The 24,192-nt window shown below is 38.2% G+C and overlaps 1 protein-coding gene across 2 annotated transcripts in view; it reads left to right on the top strand.

The window, feature by feature from the left end:
- The window catches only part of LOC131073621 (protein transport protein SEC23 D), a 95,517-nt gene that overhangs the window by 39,665 nt on the left and 31,660 nt on the right, over nucleotides 1-24,192 (top strand). For both annotated transcript variants that reach the window (XM_058010099.2, XM_058010100.2), the window contains exons 8-9: nucleotides 19,299-19,380; nucleotides 19,539-19,654. In XM_058010099.2, the coding sequence (XP_057866082.1) occupies nucleotides 19,299-19,380; nucleotides 19,539-19,654 (198 nt within the window). The remainder of the gene's footprint in view (nucleotides 1-19,298; nucleotides 19,381-19,538; nucleotides 19,655-24,192) is intronic.

Here is a 24,192-nt window from a genome sequence, read left to right as displayed (position 1 = left end):
ATTGATAGTGGCAACCAAAAGAATTATTACATGGGATTCAATCAAATGCTTGGTTCTTTCCATTGAAGCATAAGATGCAATCAAGCATTTGGTTCTTTTCACTTGTGATGTTGTGCTGTTGGAAATCTGATATTCTACTTAGGAGGCCATATTCTTATGACAAGGATGGTGTGTATCAGGTAAAACCACAATGATGGATAGTCCATAATGGTGATCAACACTTCTATATTCAGGAGTCTTCTCTAAAGGCTAAAATAGCTTTGGTCTTTTCCAATTTGTGGTACAAGACCATCTCACACACATAGAATTTCGTGCATCAAATGTTTTGCATTCAGATGCACGTAGGAGAGCACGTGTCCATTGGCAACTCGCAAAGTTGTGCAAGCATTGTTGTAGTAGATGGACAAGGTATTGCAATGGTATATGGATGTCTTTGAAGAGTGCAAAGATATTCCAACACACTGTGTGGTGCAATGTAGGATTGATTTGATTCCTTGATCCCCTCTTTCTAATAGTTCTTTATATCATAGATTAGGTCTAGCTCTTCCCATGTAGTAGTTTGATTGTCCTTGTGCCAAAGAAAGATGATGCATGGTGCATTTGCATTAACAATTGCATGCTAAACAAGATGATAGTGAAGAATCAGTATCCTCTTTCGTGCCTCAACAACCTCTTGGACTAGCTCTATGGTGCATAATTCTTCATGAGGACTGACCTCAAATCAAAATATTGCCAAGTACCTATTAATCTTGAAGTTTTTTGGAAGACAATATTCAAAGTTGAAGGATTATATGAATGGACGGTTGTACCTTTCGGGTTGACAACTTGCTAGCAACATTTATGTGCCTAAGGAATGACATCTTGTGAACCTTCACTTGATCCTTCATTATTGTCTACTTTGATGACAGTCTTATCTTCACCAAGAATTGGGAGGAGCATGTGACGCACATCTTGCGCATCTGAGACACTCAGTGTCAACACTAGTTGCAAGCCAACTTTAGCAAGTTTACCTTCAATACGATGCAAATTCAGTATTTGGGCTATGTCATCAATCATGTAGACATTCATGTAGGTCCAAAGAAAATCAAGTTGATTTGAGATTGGTTGACCCTATGCAATATCGTTGAGCTATGTAGCTTCCTTGGACTTGGTAACTTCTATAACAAGTTCTTGGTTTCTCACACATTGCTTGGTCACTTAGGCAAATCATGCACATGGAGGCAATATTCATTTGGATGCCTGCACAATAATGTGCTTTTGAGAAGCTCAAACGGTGATTTTGTGTAATGTTTGCTTTTGCCTAACATTGTGTGGCCCTTCGAGATTTAGACCGACACATTTGATTATGTACTTGGTGCTATACTCGCTTAGCATGGGCATTTGATCACCTACCATTTGGAGATATTTAAAGATACGATGCAATGGCACTTCATCAATGAGAAAGCATTGTATGCCATTGTTCAAAGCTACTACTTTAGTTCTTGCACACAAAACAAGCTAGAGAATGTGCGATAGATGAAGTAGATTGCCTTAGTATTGCAGCAATCATGCACTCATCACAGTGTCTATCGTGCATGATTGCAACTTCACCAATTGGAATAATCTTTACTCAATAGATCAAAATTTTTTGTAGACCTTCATCATGCTTGCAAAAGTTAAACATGTTGGTGAATTTCATTTGAGTAATAGGCTTCTTTTCAAGCTCAAACATTTGTGTGTTCTAGATGGTGCACATTGTCAATGACTCATTTGGGAGGCACACTACACAAAAACAATTGGACTCTTTCCTTTACCAACCCTAATAGCATTACGACATCTATCGTCCTCACATGTCTGTAGACATTGAGCACTATATCAAGTCATGCATTCCTTGTTTCATTGCAAGCTTATGATTAGGAAGCTTGACCTTTACACACCTCTTGCAATTCTTTGCAAAGGCTTTGGGAATTTATCAACATGGATTCCATGAGTGGACTTCCTATGACAAAGCACTAGAATTATTCGTTATTTGTCATGGTGGATGGATTTTCAAAGATGGCCATAATGGTTACTTGTAAGAAAAGTATCATTGCATCAGAGTTTGTGCCTATTCTTCAACTATGTATAGATTCATTGTGGGCTATCTACATCCATTGTGTTTGATCACAACCCAAGGTTCCATAGTGTATTTTGGCAATCCTTGTGGCAGAGATTGGATACATAATTTGATTTGTGCACAACTTTTCATCCATAAATAGATGGTTAGATGGAGGTAGTGAATCTCACACTTTTGTACCTATTGTGCATCTACAATTGTGCATACTTATGCACTTAAGATGACAACCTCTTTACATCTAGTATGCCTACAATTGAGTTTTGCATAGTTTGGTGGAGCATGGTCTTTTCTAAACATGTCTTGGGTTTCAACCTTCAACATCCCTCAACATATCCTATTGTAGACTGCTATTATTGGAGTTGTGCACACAAGAATAGGAAGTGGATAAAGCATAGAAATTTTTGCAACACATTCAAAGTGCTCACCAACAACTTAAAATACAAAGAGCTCCATGAAACACACCAAGTTTCACTCGTTCAAGGTAAATGATAGAGTTTGGTTACATCTTTAGAAGGAATGCTTCAATGGTCCACATTGGAAGATGAGGCCTTTGTGCTATGGCCCATACATCATTTTATGCATAGCTAGGTGAGCACATTTTTGTTCTTGATCTCCAGCACTACTTGGGTTTGCATCTAGTATGAGGAACTTCTCAAGCCATACTTTCCTCCCCTTCTTGAGAAAGCATCAACTCAACGTCCTTCAGATTTGGATCTCAAGCACTTGTGCATTGTTGCACAAGATAGGATCATTGAAACTATCATAATGTGCATTTTCCAATTTTCACATCATTTATTTAGAGTGGCTAAGGTAGGGTAGTATGTAGATTTGATGAAGTCAAGGTTAGAGGGTCCAGAATGGATTGTCCAACCTTGCAGCCAAGCGTATACTGAAACACAACACACAATGGAATGCAAAAAGAAGCAGAAACTTTTATTGATGAAAAACAGCCTACATGCCTTCACACGTTCCTTACATTCGGCCCATTGGCCCTACATGCAAGCTCACAGGCTGCCATGGGCTTATTACAATGATAACAATAGAACAAAAGTCTTTTAGATCACCCTTCCCCTATCTACTATTCCCTAACTACTCCCCTAATTACCACCGATGCCCTCCTATTGCTCATGATGTGTTTAAATATTGATCCCCATCACTAGAAGTGATCTGTGTCGGCCTCCCAAGTCCCAAAGTTGGTGCGACGTGTGTATGAGTTCTGGTTGCTTGTGAGGGATCTAAATGTTGGTGCGAATAGGTTTGGACCTAATTGGGTGTCACTTGGCTCCATATCAATTGCACGACACTCTCCATTAGCTCTATGAGGCCCAGGAGAGGTCTGCGTGCTTTTGTAATTTGGTTTGGTCAGTTTGTTGTCGTATTTTTTGAATTTTCAAAAAAATGACAACCCCTACAAATTTTTATTTTAAAATCGTAGTTCTTTTCTCTAAGGCACATTTTATGAGGTTCAAAACTCGTATTTTTTTGTGTCCAATTGTTTGTAAGTGTTTTTGTTGTCTTTGTCCAAGTTTTGGTTGGCTTTTGTTTTCTTTTTCCTTCCTTTTCGTGCAATTTCAGGTTTTGAGTCAGTCATTGCAAGTGGGAGCTTTTTGCTGTCATTGCAAGGAAATGAACTTTACTTGTAATCAGGTTCTAGAAACCCGAATACAAGTCAACTCATTGTTTTAAAGTTTGCTTTACTTGTAATCGGGTTTCTAGGATCCAATTACAAGTATATTTTATAAAAGCAAAATGTAACATGCCTTGCACTTGCATTGGGCTTTTTAGGACCCAATTTGCTTTCCCTTGTGTCCTCTTTGATCCTGCAATATTGTAGGGATCCTCATTGAGGCGTTTTGTTTTGTGATAGGAGTGTTCTTCTTCACACACCTATTTGAGCCCTTGAGTGGAGTGTTGAAATCTCATTCTAGCCTCTTCATTTGGTGCTACGTCAAGTTTTAGGCAAGCATTTTCGACATTGTGGATTATCTTTTCCAGGTATGTTGAACTCAGCTTGTATTTCCTTTTATGTCATCCCTTCCTTCATGTTCGTTCCTTTTCTTGTTTGTTCCATTTGCGTTTTTCCAAGTCCGTCGCTTTTTTCTTTTGATTTGGGGTTTTGGAGCACAACAATGTTTTCTTTGTCTTTGTTCCCTTGGTAGGCAATCATTTCACTTGCAATCGGGTTCTGGAAACCCGATTGCAAGTATGTAGGGGTTGCCTTCTCTTACAAGTCCTTATTGTTTCGCCTTTGCAAGCATGTTATCCATCGTCTCTGTTAAGTTGAGGTATACAAATTCTGAGTATATTATTTCTTTTCTTCAATACCTTTAGAGAGGAAGATTTATTCTTCCTTTATACCTATCGGCGGTGCCCCTTCACCAAGGGTCACCACTCTTTCAAGTTGGTCTCCAATAATCATATTATTAATAATAATAATATTATCTCATGATAATAATATAATATAATATATATATATTTTTTTTCAAAGATAAGTGCTATCATTAGTGGGGATAGCTCCCTATATTACTTGAGACTATGTACAATTACATATATTTTTAGACAAGAGAAACCACTTGTCTATGCACACCCAACCCCATTCTACCCAAAATTACATAAGGATCCAAAAAAGTTATCGTCCCGCACTTATCCAAGTATACCCCAATACTATTCCGACACTACTCTGAAATTACACCTGCCCCCTAATGGCTTGATATATCACAGCAGCAAATTCACCAATGCTGATTGCGTTGCGGGTGGAGTTCTCCGGAAGCCACCAATTGTCGGACTCGGTTACCCTTCGAAAGGGTTCCATATTTCCGTTGAATACCGCACACCTAAATATCTCCCATGCATTCTCCCCGAATGTTTTCAGCCTCTCCCGCTCTTCCTTCCATACTACCCTGCGGGCCATCTCACGAATGGTGTCACTGTCTACAGATTCTCATCCTTTGCATACTCCTCACGATCTTCCCCATCCTCATTGCCATCTTCATCGCCGTCGCCATCATCCTCCGAGTTCGAGGGTAAGTAGTTATCAAACTGGAAGTATATCTTCAAAATGCTCACTTTGACTTCTTCCTCCAAACTCAGAATGGCGTTGGCAACACTATCTGCAATAAATGGTTTTATGAACCCTGCTAACAGCTCAACCACACGCTCCTTTGAATCGATGATATCCACCAGTGGCAGGAGAACAACTTCCAACACCATAGCATCGCACCAATGTCTATCATAATTTAGAGTGATGCCCACGAGCCCCCGCACAGAGTCATACACGTAATCTTCAGTGTAAAACAGGTTTCTCAACTGCATATTCAATGCGTTTTCACAATTCACACAACTGACCTTTCCAAAGTATGCCATTGCCAAAAAATTTCTCTGCAAAGCTCCCGAAACGGCACTCACACTTTCCTTTTTTGCCTTTGCCCTACAAATTTGCCATATAAAGTTGTGATTTGTATTGTCAATCAAGTGCGCTCTGTCCATATCCTGTTAGGATCTCTCATTTTGCAAAAATGCCATTTTCTAGGCGTCATGATGAGCCGCTCAGGGGCCATGTGATCCAGCCACCAAAGAGACAATTTCCTGCTCGCAGCCTCAGATTCGTACTTTGCCAGTGTTTATCACGGTGCCACCACAATGTCCCGGCAGTCGATAGGGTCCAAAATATCGTAGACATGCTACCCGATCCCCTGTCGAGGATATCTTCGGCAGTCCTTCAAGCATTGTCCTTTGATATCCTTCGCTGCAGATGTTTGGGAAAAGTAAACAGGAACATCACAGTCTCCCACACCGAGGTTTGCAAGGTAATCAACCACCTGATTCCCCTCTCCGTAGACATGCCCAATCTCATATCTCCCAATTCTCTCTAGGTGCTCTTTTATCATAGGGACCCATTTATTAAGCTGCCAGCTATGAAAACTTGATCGACTGATCCCGGTTTCTATAATTTGTGAGTCGCCCTCAATTATGATTCTAGAAATTCCTTGCCTGACATAGAGATGTAATCCTGCCTCTATTGCACGAATCTCTGCTTCGTTGTTTGTGGCAACTCCAATGCCACCAAACAACCCATGAAGGATATTGCCCTGTTCATCTCGGATCATGGCTCCAATACCTGATAACCCCAGATTCCCCTTACTGGCACCGTCAAAGTTCAATTTTGTCCAACTCCTCGGAGGGGTTGCCCATTTGATGGTATTTCTATCATGGCACTTTGCTGGGATCGCATTTATTTGTGGCTCTTCGAGGACCCATTTCTTCTCCATTTGGGCATCCCAATTAGTGTATATGTTAGCCCTCCCTATTGTTTTCTTCCCATTCATTACTTCTTCTATCGCAGTTTTGATCTTTTCCACCAACATGCCCTAAGACAATGATGTCTCCTTGAAAATCCTTCTGTTCCTTTCTTTCCAGATATGCCATACAATTAAGGAAGGTCCAATTAACCATATATCACACCACTTTGTCTTCTGATTGTCTGGCCATGAGAGAATGAATTCAAAGAGTCTTTCGTTTTTAACAACCACCCAATTAATACTTTCAAGAAACCAATTCGAACAAAATTCTACAATCGGACACCAAAAAAGTAGATGATTTGCTAATTCTTCCTCCGCACAACACATAACACAGCGACTAGGGCTTGAGATACCTATATTTTTGAGTTTGTCCCTAGTTAGAATTCTGTTATGTAGTGCGATCCACAGGAAAGCCCCGGCTTTTGGTAGCACTTTACGACTCAACACAGTTTATGTGGCCAACTGTTGATGGGTCCTCTTTGTCTCTGGACTTCATATCCGAGTTTGATGCTGTATCTTCCGGATTTTGCTGCACACCAAATTATGATATCTTCTTCCCTAGTCTCCGGTATTTTCCTATCTTTAATTGCTTTCCAGAGTTGTTTGCATGATGAAGGACTCCCAATGTTGATTTTCCTCCATATTCTTATGCCATTTTGATCAGCTTGTCTTTCCATGTAATCGCACACATGCCGTCCTATACAATTCTCCACCATGTCCACCCATCCCTTGTCTTCAAATGCATCTGCTAATGCAGGATACCCATCCCATGAGTCTCTCCAAAACAGCGCGGTGCAACCATTACCAATTTGCCATGAAATATGATCTGTGATAATGTGTCTACTATCCCATAGAAAATTCCAGGTTGCCAACCCTCTCTCCGAATTAGCCATTGTGAGGATTCTATTGGTGTTGTCTGTATCCAGATACTTCTTTTGGAACAGTCTGCACCACAATTTCTGAGGTTCCTTACACATTTTCCAAGCGAGCTCCGCACCAAGAGCACAATTCTGCACTTCCATTTTTCTAAGACCAGCACCCCCCTCTTCCTTAACAAGGCATAGAGTGTCCCAATTGATTAGTGGAATTTTCCTGTTGTCTTTGGCTCCAGCCCACACAAATTTCTTTAGTAGGTTGTTCAGATTTTTGCCAGCCGCAAACGACATTTTGAAACATGACATGCTATATATAGGTATTGCTGATAGAACTGACTTGATCATGGTAATTCGACCAGCTTCAGTCAGCCATCTATTTTTCAAATTCTCTAATTTGGCTTGACAAGCCTTGGTAACATCTTCCCAAATTTGTGTTTGCCTGCACCCTTTGTTGATTTGCACCCCCAAGTACTTGATTGGAAGCTCCGCAATGCTTATGTCTAGGAGTTGTGCAATTCTGCCCTGCGTTTGTTTGTTGGTATTGAAAAAGAACAGCTGGGATTTCCCTTTGTTCATAACTTGTCCCGAAGCCAAAGTGTATTCCTCCAATGTGTTCCTAATGCCCGTAGCTTCCCGTATGGAGGCCTCACCGAATATGATAGTATCATCAGCAAACTGTGAGTGTGTGATTGCCTCAAACTGATCATGGACTTTGATTCCTTTCCAAATGCCTTCGTGGTGCCTCCTTTTGATTAATCTCCCCAACGCCTTTGCCATAAGCACAAACAATGAGGGAGACAACGGATCTCCTTGTCGTAGGCCATTCGTGGCTTCAAAGAACCCGCTTACATTCCCATTGATTAGTATTGAAAATTTAACAGTACTGATGCAAAATTTTATGCATTCAATCCATTTATCGGGAAATCCAAATTTGATAAGGACTTGGCACAAGAAGCTCCAAATTACTTTATCATAAGCTTTAGCTACATCAAGTTTAACGATCATACCTCTTAGTCTTCCTTTATGAAGTGAATGAATGACTTCCGAGACCAATATTATGATGTCTGCGATTTCTCTATCCGGAGTAAACCCATTCTGGTTTTTTGAGACTAACTTAGGGAGCACTTTCTTCAATCTTTCAGCCATAACCTTCGAGATTATCTTGTAGATAGTATTGCACAAAGATACTGGCCTATAGTTAGACATGGAGTCGCTATCTACTTTTTTGGGAATGAGGCAGATAATAGTATGATTCATTTCTTTAACAAACTTGTGTTTTTTCCAAAATTCTTCCACCACAACCCATATATCTTTTCCCATAAATTCCCAACCTTTTTGAAAAAGTTCCGCTGTGCAGTCATCCGGTCCAGGTGCTTTGTGTGGGTGAAGTGCGAAAGTAGCCAATTTGATTTCCTCCAAAGAACAAGGAGCCACGACCATGTCTCTGTCAGAGCAGGAAATCAAGGGTTCAATGACTTCTTCTATGATTGTTTGTGTGCCCATGTTTCCTTCCTCAGAGCTGCCCAACATGTCTTCAAAGTATTCAATGGCAATTCATTCCATGTCCGTATCCACTCTTTTTTGTATCCCATTCTTATCCTTGATTGAGCAGATTCTGTTATTATTCCTTCTTGCTTTTGACGATGCATGGAAGAATTTTGTATTGAGATCCCCCTCCAAAACCCATAGCTCCCTAGATTTATCCTTCCAATAAAGTTCCTCCCTCTTTAGAATTTCCATATATTGCATTTTTAAGCCCTTTTCCATTTCATACTCCTTATTTGTCATGCCAAATTGCATTACATTTCTGCCAATTTCTTCCAATTTTTCCTCAATTCTACCTTTCTCCGCAAAGATGTTTTTAAATGTATTCTTATTCCAATCCTTTATCCGACTTTTTAAGTGCTGTAATCTCTTGATGAATTTAAAACTAGGTGAGCCAGAATATATGTAACACAATAAATATAATATAATTATATTATCACAATATAATATAATTATATTATATTATCACAATATTATCACAACCTTTATGTTGTCGATGTCGGCCTGAAGGAATCCGACCATAGCATCAACACTCCCTCTTAGTCAATTAGGCTGATTAGGCCACTTACATATTTGTCTTCCTCAGGTTGGAAGTGATGACCGACGCTGCCAATCTTCAACAGTCTCCCTTCATGTTTGTTCTTCCCCCTTTGTTGTGAATATTATACTTTACTTGCAATCGGGTTCTATAAACCCGACTGCAAGTGTGCAAGAATTATCCTTCCATTGCAAGTTATTTTACTTGCAATCGGGTCTGTCAAACCCGATTTCAAGTCCTTCATGTTTCATCATTGTCTTTTACTTGCAATCGGGTTTTTGAGCCTTGATTGCAAGTCAACATTGCATGAGTGTTTTGATATATTTCACTTGCAATCGGGTCTTGAAACCCCGATTGCAAGTTTATTCCTACCTTGCAGTCTTACTTTATCTCACACTTGCAATTGGGGTTCCAAGACCCGATTGCAAGCTAATACCTATCATACAAGCATGCTTACTTACATTCGGGTCTTTAAGACCTGATTGCAAGTGTAAGTGTCAATGTTTTTCCCCAACTTGTGTCCCATCATTTCCGCATCCCAAGTTCGCTGTGATCCACTTTCTTTCCGCCTCCCAAGATCTGAAATTTGCCTTTTTCACCATCGGTGTCTTGTTCAAATATATCATTCAAGCTTGTCCACTCATCTTCCCTTTTCCATGATAAACATCATGATAGGTCAAGTGTTGGGCATTGTTTTACAAGCTCTTTCATTTGAAGGAGTCATGGCTTCTCCAATAGCTTGTGATGATGTCTTAACTCTTTGGGGTTTTCATCGCAGCATTACGGATTCTTGCCCAATGACATAAGAATTGGCATCTCCTTCAAACAAGAGGATGAAGTACAAATATGCCAAGTACCAAAATGAAATTTCTCCTTCTCAAGTGAGCTCTTCTGTTGATGAAATCAAAGATACAGAAATTGGGCATGTTGATATGTTTGAATCCTGTGAGAGAGCAAAAAAGTCAACAAATCATAATATGCAACTACTTCTGAACAGTCATATTCACTTGGTTTTCATTTTCCCAATGGCTGCCCTGGAACCAAAATTTGTCCTTGCATGCGCTACTCACTTTGATAAGGGATCCAGGATGGCCAAGGATGATGATGGCAATGTTATCATTAGACTTGATGCAAAAAGCATTGACAAGATCTTTAAAGTTCTTGCTGCTCCAATGTATGCGGGCATCACCCTAAAGAGTGCTCTTGATCACTATAACTAGAAAAAGGGAGATTGCATAAGGCACATCAATTCCAAGTGGCTTAAGACACCCAGGACCTGCTTGTATGAAGTGATCAGTGATAATTTGTGTGAGTGACTTGCACAAGTTCCAACTACTCTCACATTCTACATGAATTCCTACCTGGTATACATAGCAGCGTTACTAAGACAGTTTCCAAGTCTTTCTACCAAGGGTGATAGGTCGTTGATACCAGTGTGGAAATATTATGATCAGCTCACTTTGAGACCTAGCAGGGTTCATTATAGGAGGGTGCAGGATGCTTTCTTTGGCCATTTCATGTGTCTATTTGATAAGACACTCAATAAAAAAAGAGTGTTTGAGGCAGCTTGGAAGAAAGTGAATGAGTACGGATGCCTATTCCTCCAGTTTCCAACTTTCACTTACATGAGAGTTGGCTGTTTTGATGGTCATCTGTATATGCTTCCAAGATATCCTACTGACAGGATCATTTTGATGGAATTAGGGAGACAACTGATGGTAATTCATGCATACCAATTAGCTTAGCACAAATCAGGTATCAATATATTTTCACATAATCCACTGCAAATTGATAGATACTCTTTGACGACTTCAACTAGAGCCAAGGCAATGAAGACAGAGCTTCAGGAAATTAAATTGAAGAAGTTCAAGGCTAGGAAATATTTTGACTATCGAGGGATGAAAGATAAAATCAAGAGGGCTTTCACTCATGTTCATCGCCTTGAGGATATCTAGGTTGATCTTTGTACAGAGGAAGACATTAGAAAGATGGACTATAGCAGGCTCACCTTGGAACAGATTGTAGATCTGGATTTGACTAAGATTCCAAAAGGCATGGTAGACGATGGAAAAATACTTGATCCAGAGTATATAGAACAAAGAGTCGTGGAGGTTCCTCTTCCATCTGTACAATGGTCGCAAAAGGAATGCACTTCAATCTCTTATAGATTTCAATCTATCCTTGCTAACACCAATGCTTGGTTGAAGATTAATGGTATTAAAACCATAACGATTAAGGTTGGAGTAGAGGATGATTCAACAAGACCTGATGGGCGTAATTCCGAAGTAAGAGTCAAGACCAAAGAGGGTGCTTCTTCTTCTGGTACAAGAATCAAGCTTAGATTCGGCATAGATTTGGCTATACCCCCAAAAGAGGTATCGTTGAAAGGAATTGAGAAGTCTCTAGTGCAAATTTAGGTCATTGACCCTGAGGATGAACAACAACAAGAGAATACTTTAGAATCTCTCACTACTTCAAGCACAGACTCTCCTCATACAACCCTTCTCCAAGTGTCTTTGGATGTCTCCACGTCTCCAATAGACACATATGTTGATTCTTTGTCTACAATTCGTGTTGATCTTGTTGTGCCAAGTGTATCCACTTGCATTGTTGTTTCATCGTCAGTGGTAGATTTGCGTATGGATACCTCACATGATAACTTGGAAAATGTTTTTGATGCAAATCCTTCATATGCCATTCTATCAAGTATGTCACTTCTTGAGATTGACACCTTTGCCGTAATCTTTGATAAGTTCATGTCTGAAGCCTGTCATGATATGTCATCCGAGGAAACACTTGTTGCTGTTCAAACCGAGGCCTCCCCTAAAATGACAACTTATGTATAGACTAAGCTTGTTTCTACTCAAACTATAGTTGCTGTTACTGAGGCAAGCTCATTAGATTTGCCACCATGGTTGAACTCAATCACTCCCAAGAGGAAGAAGCAGGAAATTTCTCTTGATGTGTTTGATTTTCAGCAGCTTAGAAAATCCAAGCCAAAAGATGCCAAGAAAGCCAAAATAGTTTCACGAGTGATTGTGGACAGTAACAAGATGAAGTATGTAGAGGTGGCAGAACCTCTTATTGATAAGCCACAAGGGGAAATGCAACTATCTAACTATAGGTTCACGAGAGTGGAGCTAGGAAAGCAAACACATGTTGGAATGATGCATGATGCTCAAGACTTTGCAGCGTCATTGGTTCAGAGTCATGATGAGCTTTTAGCAAAGAAGGATAAGCTCAAGGAGGAAAATGCACAACTCATTTCAGTGATCCAAAAGATCACTAAATCTTCTGAAAAAATTGACCCCTTGACTTCTTCCACTTCCGAAGATTCCATCAAACAAATTGAAAGAGCTATGTAGAAGGCAAAAGCTATTGATTCTTGGGTAGATCAATTGGCAGATCAAAGTACTCAATCGGTGAAGAAATCTTTACAGGTGCTGGCCAATGTGAGGGTCGGAAAAATGAAGCTAAACCAAACTTTTGAAGCTTTTAAGCAAAGTTTGGAATCTATCGAAAAGGATTTAAAAATCTGGCATGAGATGGATCAAGTGAAGTTAGAAATCCTATGCAACAACACCGTGATACCGAATAGAGAAAGCTAGATTGAATTTGAAGAACTTATGGTTGATAAATCATTAGTTGTCAAGGACCGATTAAAGATATATAAGCTGCTCTAGAAGTGAGTACTGAACTGAAGCAGGATATTATTTCTAGTTTTGAGAAAATGTCCTACAAGATATTAAGTCAAGATGAAGAGTTGCGTCTTGAAAAGGTGATACTCTTTGAGTTGGTGTCAAGGCTTCATCAGGAGCTTGAATTTGAACAATTTATAGTGGCTTCAATCAATAAATTTGTGAATAGTCAAGTCTTTCTTGATAAGATGCAAACTATTCTTGAGGAACATCGAGTAGCAATATTAAGATATTTTGATGTCATCATCAAAACTGTTGTTGTTGCAAGAAATACAGTGGGTCCAGATCCTGATGAATTGCTGGAGTCAATTTGCAAATTCCAAGCTTTCATGGCCAGAAATAGAGAAGGAAAAGAAGTGTCTCCTGACACTTGAATTATGTCTTTGTTTTGTTGTAGATTGTTTTTCCCTTTTGACAAATTACATGTAATATCAGAACTTGTAATTACAAGTAGTCACCTTACTCGTATTCTTGTAACTTGTAATTACATGTAAACAAATTACAAGTCGAAAGATAGTAGGACTGTAATTTGGAATAAGTCATAGTTAGTTGTGGAATAAGTCTTAGTTAGCTGGACTTTTCCCACTTTTTGCTCTTAGCCCCTCTCCTATATATATTGGAGGGTGCTCAATGTAATTTTTATCTTTTTGGCAAGCAAGAAAACTTTGCAGAAATTTACAGCAATAGAAACTTTGTGTTTTATACTTGTAAATTGGACTCTCAAGCAATATAAAGAGAACATTTGAGTTTCAGATTTTGTGTTGATGGTTTGTTCATATATCTATTGTATTCTTATGTTACAGTGATATATTTTTTTGCGTATACTTGAGATTCTATTAAGGTTGTTGAAAAGAGCTTTAACTTGATTTCTTGTAGACTTTGTGCTACAAATATTGAGGGTTAAACTAGCATAGTTAAGTGTCAGGATAGGAAGAGGCTACAAGACTTTGTGCTTGTAGTCGTTCTTATTCAATAGCAGTCCAGAGGTGCATCATACAAACAAACTTTGAGCTGTTGTATGTTGTACATTGTTACTATAATAATCATTTTGGAAGGTTGATAGGCTACTAGAAAAGTGAAGAATTTGAGCTTTTGTTTCTACATTCTCGTCTTGGGGAAGTGACGGAAGACTTTGCGCTTTTATGGAAACTTCTCTTCCTTCTTTATAAGCATCTTTGTAATTGTTGAAATTTCTTAAAAGTTTCTGTATTTGTTACTATAAGTCATAGTTTCTTTTCTGAAAAAAGAGAAAAGAATATCACCTTTTTGAAAAGGAGAAAAGGATGTTATCTCATCCAAGTTAAAATAGTGTTTATAGGTTATAGTTAATTTGTAATAGTTAGAGGAATTAGGAAAGGGGAGCCTTCCCTTAGAATTAGGAGAGTTTTTAACTCACACACTGTGGATGAAACCATAATTTTGCACGCCTTCATAGGTGTACAAAATATTCAACCAATAGGTTCTTCCAGGATGTCTCTACATCAGACCACCAAGGTAAATTAAAAAATGCACCTCACATGTTGCTAGGTGTGCTCCAAATTGTTTCAGTTCATCTTTTGCAACCCAAGTTGCATCTTCTACAGGCTTGTCTTTCCATTTGGCTAGATATTCCTTGTATTCCTTATTTTGAGTGTTGCGACTGATTCACTGGTTGAGGATCTGCTCAATTTTCTTCGGTGGTGCCTACGGCAATTGTTGCTGATGTAATGCATCTATGCCATCCTCCTGTGCCCTATGAAACTGGTAGAGGTCCGCAATGTTGAAGATTGATGAAACATCCACACCATAGTTAAAAAACTCGGACTCAAAAATGAATCAGCTGGCCCAAAATTTTTGAAAATCTAGGGCTCGCCAAAAATTCAAGAAAAAATCGGTAATAACTCGGCAAATTTATCAAACATTTGAAAATATATAAAATTTTTAAAATATTCTTCAAAAAATATACATATTATTGAATTTGTAGAACATGTGATTGATTTCCATCATAATTACATAAATAAATCGAAATTAGATACTGATTACATATATATTAGTACCAATTACATATATGATATATATTAGTGATGATAGCAAGTATAATCTTTAAAAGATATTAATATAAATAACAAATCTTTTCATTTTTTCAATCTTATAAAATATCTATTTGATATTTAACAAAAAGATATAATATTCCAAATATATTTTAAAGATGTTCAAATTATTTTATTTTTAAATATTTAAAAAAATGAAATTAAATTACACAATTAAATAAAATTAATTTTTGAAAAACTAAAAAATATAAATTAAAACTAGACTATATATTTAAATATATTCAAATTAGCAAAATTAAACCTGATTTTTTGAAGAGTCTAAATTACACAATCAAATCAAATAATTTTAAAAAAAAAACTAAAAAATATATCTAAAACTAGACTATATATTTAAAATATATTCAAATTAACAAAATTAAACCTGATTTTTTTAAGAGTCGCATAGTTATAAACTCATAATAATGCGGTTCTCAAACAAAATTCCCCCACTCGAAAAAGAGAGAACAACAAAGGTCACTCTATTGGCAAAATTAAACGTTGTTTTGAAATCCTAGTCCGATTAATCATGCACTACATTAAATTTTGAATCTCCATCTTGCAAAGCAAGAGCAAGCTAAATGTTCTAGGACAAGAAAATTTTAGAAGCCGTTGCATGCCCTAGCTCAAGGTTGCGTGCCAATCAAAGGTCGAAACGTTGCTGCAAACAGTGATTTTAATCGATTGCTGAGTTCTACCCAAAAAATCGCCGGTGTTGTAGGATATATGCATGGGTTTTGTAGGTTGGCAACAAGTTTTTGGAAAACTCTTTAGCAAGTATATCCACAAGTGACTTGTTGGGCTTGCTAGCTCGCAAGTACTCGTGAGTTGTGCAAGTTTCTGAAAAGTTTTGCAGCTATGATCCACACCTTCCGGTAACTCTACTTTTGTAGGCATTTTCGGAATCAAACTTCTGGATGATCTTGCAGGGTCAAACATCTTCATATTTAACTTATTATACACGCCTTACAGAAATATCTCTTTCCAGAGAAATACCATGACTTCATTTCCAACTTCGAATTCTTTTTGTCTTTGCTTGGCATCTTCTTTGGCTGTTCATGCTCTCTAAGTGTTGCTTGACCTCCTTGTGAACCTTCTCTATGTGTTCTGCAAACCCCTTTGCCTCCGTGCTCTTTTTACCTCACGGGCTGTTGTCTCAGAGTTCGGTCACTCCCCTAGGGTGCAGTCCGGTAACAATCTGAAATGGTGTATGCTTTGGTTCACTGAATTATTGAATGCAAACTCTGCTTGTGGCAATATCTGATTCCAATTCTTGGTTTTATCTCCTACCAAGCATCTAAGTTCCCCAAGCTCCTAGACATTGCCTTAGTCTGTCCATCAGTTTGTAGGTGAAATGTTGAACTGAATTTTAGGTTTGTCTGCATCTTCTTCCAACGTCCTTCAAATCCCATTCTAAAACAATGCTCTTCGGTATTCCATGCAGCCTCACCACATCTCAAAAGAATAGGTTAGCAATATGAACTACATCATGAATATTCTTGCAAGGAATTAAGTGTGCCAGCTTAGAGAATCTGCCCACCACCACTAAGATAGAGTCATGTCCTCTCTGAGTCCTTGGCAATACCAACAAAAAATCCATACTGATATCCTCCAACGTCTTTTTGGAATTGGAAGAGCCTGATACAATCCGGTATTTTGGCTAGCCCCTTTTGCTACTTGACAAGTCCGACACTTTTGCACGTACTTCCACACATCTTTGTAGATCTGAGGCCAGAAAAATCCTTCCTTCACCAAAGCCACTAGTTTGTCAACACCAAAGTGCCCTGTTAATCCTCTGGAATGTTTCTCCTTGATCAAATTCTCCCTCATTGAGCTCCTTGGGAATGCACAACTGGTCTCTTTTGAACATCATACCATCCTGGATGAAATATTCCAGCCACGTGCTTTTGTCTATTACTACTGGTTCCTCGCATTCCTTCCATGCCTCTGCAAATTCTGGATCATCCTTATACAAGTTCTTCAATTCTTCAAATCCCATTATGGTCACCCTCATCTACAAAATCAGATTTCTTCTTTTGCTCAGTGCATTTGCAACCTGGTTTGATTTTCTACTCTGGTGTTTGAGGACAAGGGTGTAACTCTGTATGAACTCCACCCACCGCATGTGCCTTTGGTTCAATTTGCCTTGACTGTTCAAATATTGGAGGGCTTGGTGATCAATGTACAATACAAATTCCTTTGGCAGTAGATAGTGTCTCCATTTCTTCAGTGCTTGAATTATGGCATAGAATTCTTGATGGTATACTGAATATCTCCTTTGGGCATCGTTCAACTTCTCATTGAAATAGGCACTGCCACTAGCATCACAGTCCACTTGAAAGACGTTATTGAAATCTAGTAGAGTCAATACCGGTTGCTTCATCACCTTCTGTTTCAACAGCTCAAAACTCTTTTGTCCGTATGTCCACTTGAACTCCCTCCTGTCTCCTCTCATTGTCTCCGTCATAGGTGCACAAATAGTACTAAAGTTTCTGATGAACTTTCGGTTAAAACTTGCCAAGCCATGAAAAGATCTTGCCTCCCCAACATCTGCCGATGTAGGCCACTCTGCAGTTGCTCTCACTTTCCTCGAATCCATCTTCAAGCCTTCCAAGAACTCCTTCAGTACTTCATTCATCATCCACATGAATGTGCTAGGTGCATTAGTGAGTCCAAAAGGCATGACCAACCACTCATAGAATCCTTCATTTGTCTTGAATGTAGTCTTCCACTCATCTCCTTCCTGGATTCTAATCTGATGGTATCCGCTCTTGAGATCAATCTTGGTGAAGTATCTTGCACCACTCAAACAATCCATTATGTCATCCCTCCTTGGCAAAAGAAATCGGTATTTTATTGTGATTTTGTTGATAGCTCTTGAATCAGTGCACATCCTCCATTCTCTGTCTTTCTTTGGTGCCAAGACAACAAGTACTGCACATGGGCTTTGTTAGGCAAGTTTGCTCCTGGTATCAGGTCTATATGATGGCCAATACTCTGGACCGTTGGCAATCCCTCTGGAACTTTCTTTGACACGTCTTGGAGATCCTCAAGCAGCTCTGCTACTTCTTGTTGTGGAACCTCCTTTTCCTTTATGCTGACATCTCTAGCATCCCCACTGCTGCATTTCCTCAGAATGAGTGCGAAACAAGTGTTCTCGTGCCAATCCCAGGAACGAACTTCCATCCACTGAACAGATCTTTGCACCACCACATACCACCTCCTTCTGTTCTTCCTCTAGACAAATTAGGTTCCCTCCTTGGTTATGGTGTAGGTATTCTTCCTCCCATCATGTATTGCCTAAGCCTCCCCAGCAATTGGTGATAAGCATCCATTGGCATGATATCACACAATACTTCATCCCTATATGAACCAATGTGGAAACTGAAAGGCAATGTTCACTCACCAAAATTTTGTGATCATCTTGTATCCAGGCAATTCGGTATGGTTCTGGGTGCTTGATCCTTGTCAGGTTCAGCTTTTGTACCATCTTCTTGGAGACTAAATTGTCTGTGTTGCTGCTGTCAATGATAACCTGCTGCAATTCAATCTTCATCATCTTTAGTTAGCTCTGCATTTCAAATAGATAGGGGTAAGAGCAATCCACTGGGACACAGATGTATCAGATTTCACCCTCCAAGAATCAATTGATAACTTGAATAGTTGAATGTGATGATCATTGAATGATAAACGCCCAAGCATTAAACTGAAGCCTTATCTGTTAAGTTATACCTTTGTTTACACAACATTTAATTGAAGTAAACAGGTCTATTGGATTCAAGGCACTGTATTTTAGTGGTAATATGAAAATAGTTAACAAGTTTGTTGATTTCTGGTGTTGAAGGAAGATTTATATGAATAAAATGCATTGTCATTCAATACAGAAGTGCACTGTCAAGTTTAACATTGTATTGAAATTTTAGAACAAAACGGCTGTTGGCTTACTTCTATTTCTTATTGAATTCAGTCAATGACCAGTTCTGTGCTCTTTTATGTATTTTCATACACCAAAATTCTGGGCTGCATTTCACATATTCATTCTAGTCTGAGGATCATCCTCTTCTACATTATAACTATTGGATTGCAATATTAGGGAATTATTATTATAATATTTGCTCTGCATATGTTTATATTTTCCTTTATCGAGGTGAAATAGATATGACAAGTTTACTTATTTTTGTAGATACCGGATGTTGAGTCGTCCATATGCTTTTGCTTGTGTTCTGAGGCTCAGAACGTCACCTGAATTTAAACTGGGCCGTGCAGTAAGTTCTATTCTTTTAACTGTAGCTTAAAATATTGTGATGATTAATGCCTTTTGCATGAACTAAGACATTTTTAGAGTTGTTTTTTCTTTTTGGTCTGCCTTTATTGAATATAATAGAGGATCGTTTTTTCTTTTGGTTTATGAATCATTTTGCAGTATGGCCATTTTTTCCCAGATCCTCAGTACGAGAATGTACAACACATTATTTGTTGTGATACATATGCCACATACGCCTATGACTTCGAGTTTGAGAACTCTACTGGATTTAGCAGGTACTGCTATAAGAGTTTCATATTTTCTTTTAATAGAATTTCTTTAATAAATCCCATTTTTTTTATCTTTTTAAATTTCCATTTGCTCATAAGAATTAAACTATTAGGGTTTTAAAAGATTTTCTTCAGTTAAGGAAGCTCACAATAGAAGACTGATGAACAATTTTTTTTTGTGATTGTGCCATTAAACATAGGAAAAACTTAATCAGGAATGATTCCATGAATATTTATTTGCGAGTTACAACTTCTGTGAAAAAATTATGTTTTTACACACAAACATTTTGACTGTATAGGCTAGGACATTGTGTAGCTGTTAATCCTAAATGTAAAAGGTGGTACTGCCATTCTTTTGTATAAAGTATGATCATGATGGCATGATGATTATGTATAAAAAATGCATTATCATCATTGCTATACACAAGATACAGTTTTAGAAGAGAAGTAAAATCAGTTTGCTCAAAATGTCCTCATATTTGAGTTTGGATGTTAGCAATTGACATGCCTGGGAGGACTAAATGTTGTATTGATGGTCTTGATTGATAGTGGGGCTACCCACAATTTCATTAATGAGGATTTGGTGACTAGGATAGGATTGAGGACAAATGATTTTAAGGTATTCAATGTTATATTGGCTGATGGGCTTACGATTTGATGCAACAAAAGGATTCAACATCTTGATATGAACATAGGGAGGCATAGAGTGAGGGATGATTTCTATGCGGTTGGCATTGGTGAGATAGATGTGGTTTTGGGTGTGTAATGGCTGCATTCAATTGAAGATTAAACTGAGGGGAAGGAGGTGGTTCTTATAGGCTTATCCAACAAGACTCCTAGGATTATGTCGGCAAAAAAGATGGAGAGGGTTTTTCATATGGACTAAGTGGCCTGGGTATGACAGTGTTTGACTACAGAATAGGGTATCATCAAATAAGGGTAAAGAATGAGGATGTGCATACAACAACTTTTATGTGTCATTATGAGCATTGAGTTCTTGGTCATGCCATTGTTGTTGACTAATGTGTTGACCACATTACAATCTTGCATAATTCAAGTATTTATTAAGCGGTTGAGGAAATTTGTACTAGTTTTCTTTGATGACATCTTGATTTATTGTAAGACATGGCATGATCATTTGAGGCACATAGATGAGGTGCTTGGTATTCTAGAGTAGCAGCTGTTATTTGCCGAGACATAAAAATATGAGTTTGGGTTGGCAAAAATCTATGTCCAGGGCATAAATTTAGTGCCCAAAGTATTAGTGTGGGTGATGAGAAGATTAAGGCAATCATAAATTGGCCTTCACGTAAGAATATAACATGCTTGAGAGGGTGTTTTGGTCTTTTCAACTATTACAAGAGGTTCATCAAAGGGTTATCACAGTTAGTTGCCCCATTGACAGATTTGACAAAGAAGGGAGCTTTATCTTGGAGTAATTCAGCACAAAGAACTTTTGATAAGCTCAAGGAGGTAATGAGGTCATGTTTCGTTTTGGCTATTCTTGATTTTTCACTTCCTTTTGTTTTGGAGAATAATGTTTGAGGAGAGGGGATTTGGGTAGTCTTGATGCAAAACAAACACCCCATAGCATTTGAGAGTAATAAACTTAAAGAATTAGAGAGGAGATTTTTTTATCTATGACAAGGAGATGTTAGCCATTTTGCATGCACTAGCCAAGTTGAGGCAGTGTTTGGTTTTGTGGGAGATATTTAGTAATAATAGATCAGAATAGCTTGAAATTCTTCTTCAATCAAGAGGATTTGAATGATAGGCAGTAAAAGTGGGTAAGTTATCGGCTTATGATTTTGATGTCGAGTATTTTAAGGGGAAGAATAATGTTGTGGTTGATGCTTATTTAGGAAGTCCTATTTGTGCTCCATGACTAATATCTCTACTAATTTGAGGGTTCCTATAATAGCTGAGTATGTCAAGAACACATTTGCTATTAATATTTTGGATGGCAAGTTACAAGATGATAGATACAAGGTGGTTGATAAGCTCATCCTCTATAAAGACTTGATATGTCTCTGTTTCAAAATTAAAAATGAAGGAGAAAATCTTGAGGGTATGTCATGACATTATATTAGCTAGTCACCTTGGGTACTACAAAACATACAGGTAGGAAAGAGAGAGTTTTTCATGGGACTCAAGGGTGATGTTTTGAGGCATGTTTGGAAGTGTTTGACTTGTCAAAAGACAAAGTAGAACATGTATTCCGGCTGGTTTGTTGCATCCCTTGCCCATTCCAAATCAGAAATGGGAGAGCTTCTCTATGGATTTTATCACCGGTCTTTAGAAAGTGACATGTAAGGAGTGTCGTTGTGGTAGTGAATAGACTCCTAAGTATGCTCATTTTTATGCTACATCTTCCGAATATAGAGCATCACAGTTGGCTGATTTGTTCTTTGAAGAGGTGTTATGCTGCCTAGGAACATTGTGAGTGATAGGGACAATAGATTCGTTAGTTTGTTTTGGCAAGAACTTTTTCTATTTACAAGCATAAAGTTGACTCCAAACACTAGTTATCCACAAATAGATGGACAAACAAAGATTGTGAACAAGTGGATTGAAGGATATTTAATGAATTATGTCATAGGGCAGAAATCAACATGGTGTTTAGTGGCTCCATCTTAGGGAATATTGTTACAATTCCACTCATCATATGTCTATAGTTATAGCTCCTTTGAAAGCACTTTATGGATATGATGCACTATCTTTCATGGATTTGATTCTTTTAGACAATAGAGTTCTTGGAGCTAGAGATTTGGTACAACAAAGTCTAGACATTCTAAATGCACTCAAGGAGAACTTACAGTAGGCCCAAAATCAACAGAAGTATGCTGATTGCCACTGCTTGGAGAGGAATTTTGAGGTGGGGGTAATGGTTTTTCTGAGGTTTTAGCCTTATAGACAATCTTCGCTCAAGGAGAGTGGTGTGGAAAAGCTTAAGCCATAATTTTATGGGCCTTTTAAGGTCTTAAGGAGGATAGGAGAGGTTACATATGAGTTGGAATTGTTAGAAAACAACATAATTCACTATGCTTTCCATGTGTCATGCCTTAAGAGAGCTCTTGGACAGCATGTTACACCTTCTTTGGAGCTGCCACCACTTGATGATGACAGCAAATTGATTTTGGAGCTCAAAACTATCATCGATACAAGAGAGATAAGGTTAAGAAACAAGGTCATCATGGAGTCCTTGGTGCATTGGAAGAATCTTGCACTCGAAGATGCTCCATGGGAAGGAGCGGAGATTTTTGATCATCCAAATTTGAAGGTGCTTGAGGGCAAGCAATTTGGAGGAGGGAGGATTGTCATGCCCCCTTTTTCTGCCAATAAGCTCACTTTATTTAGCATTTAAAAATAATGTTTTAAAACTCTAATATTTACTATATAACATAAATATAATTAAATATAAAATAAAATAAAATAAAGTGAAAAAATTCAAAGCTTAAAAGTGGTGCTCAATTTGGGCCATGGGACCTAATTCAAATTATGTATAAAGATAGGTCTTTGGATCATTTTAAAGGTATGCGATTTTGGATTATTATTGAAATTGATTTTTGGAGTTTTCAAGTAGTTGATCTGCAAGAATGAAATCCCTTGGAGGTTGACTTAAGGTTGAGGATAAAATCCCACTCTGCTTAGTTGGGTAATTCCAAGGAGGTATTGTAGTGTGCTTTAATCCATTTGTGAATTTGTTACAGCTGAATGAGGCAATTGAAGTAACATCAATTAGAGATTTCTAGCTGCCCATATCAATTGAGATCTTTTGAGTTGAAGGTTGTGAAGGGGTGAATCAGATGATACCCATCCAACGATCATCAATTGAAGGCGGAGGTTCAAGTCAATGGACTAGCAATCAGTCAATTAAACTCTAGATCCACACCTCATCACCTTTGCCTATCCCTAGATTCGAAGTCATACTTTCCCAGCTTTGCCATAAACATCGTGACCTCTCTTACAATTTGGAGATGGAGTTTAAGGATTATTTGCATCATAGTAATACATGGCTTGGTCTAAGGTGCGATAGGTTTTTAGATAGAAGCCGTCCACCTTAAATCTCCTCAACAAATCTGCAAACTAGTGCTGCCACCACATCATTCCGATTGCCCAATTTGCACAATAAATCTGAGCACTAAAGTGCAGTTACACAAAGCAGGGCGTTGTTCTTTCAGGCATCATAATTTAATCTCATTTCTCAGATGGGCGGAGTCTCAAAATGAACTATTAGTGTTGTGAGCCCATGAATTACCTTGTATTTTCATAATTGTTGTAATCCAGATGTTGGAGTGCAGGAAATAATGATGTTATTATTGATCTGTGTCGTTGTTGCAGTCATAAGTCAAAATGAATTACATGTTCAATCAGCATACTGTATTTGCTGTTTTCAGTTTGATTACAATCTGCAAATAGAAAATATTTATTTAGTACCTATTTAGATCAATACAGAAACTAAATTTGGGGCTCATCTAACTCTATTGCGTATTCATTCACTAGGGGCAAACTCCCTTGGATATTTAAGGAGGGATATTTCGCTC

Source organism: Cryptomeria japonica, chromosome 11 (assembly GCF_030272615.1).
Source record: "Cryptomeria japonica chromosome 11, Sugi_1.0, whole genome shotgun sequence".
Taxonomy (NCBI): Eukaryota; Viridiplantae; Streptophyta; class Pinopsida; order Cupressales; family Cupressaceae; genus Cryptomeria; species Cryptomeria japonica.
Note: the sequence above shows the minus strand (reverse complement) of the source record. Positions and strands in the feature narration are given on the sequence as shown.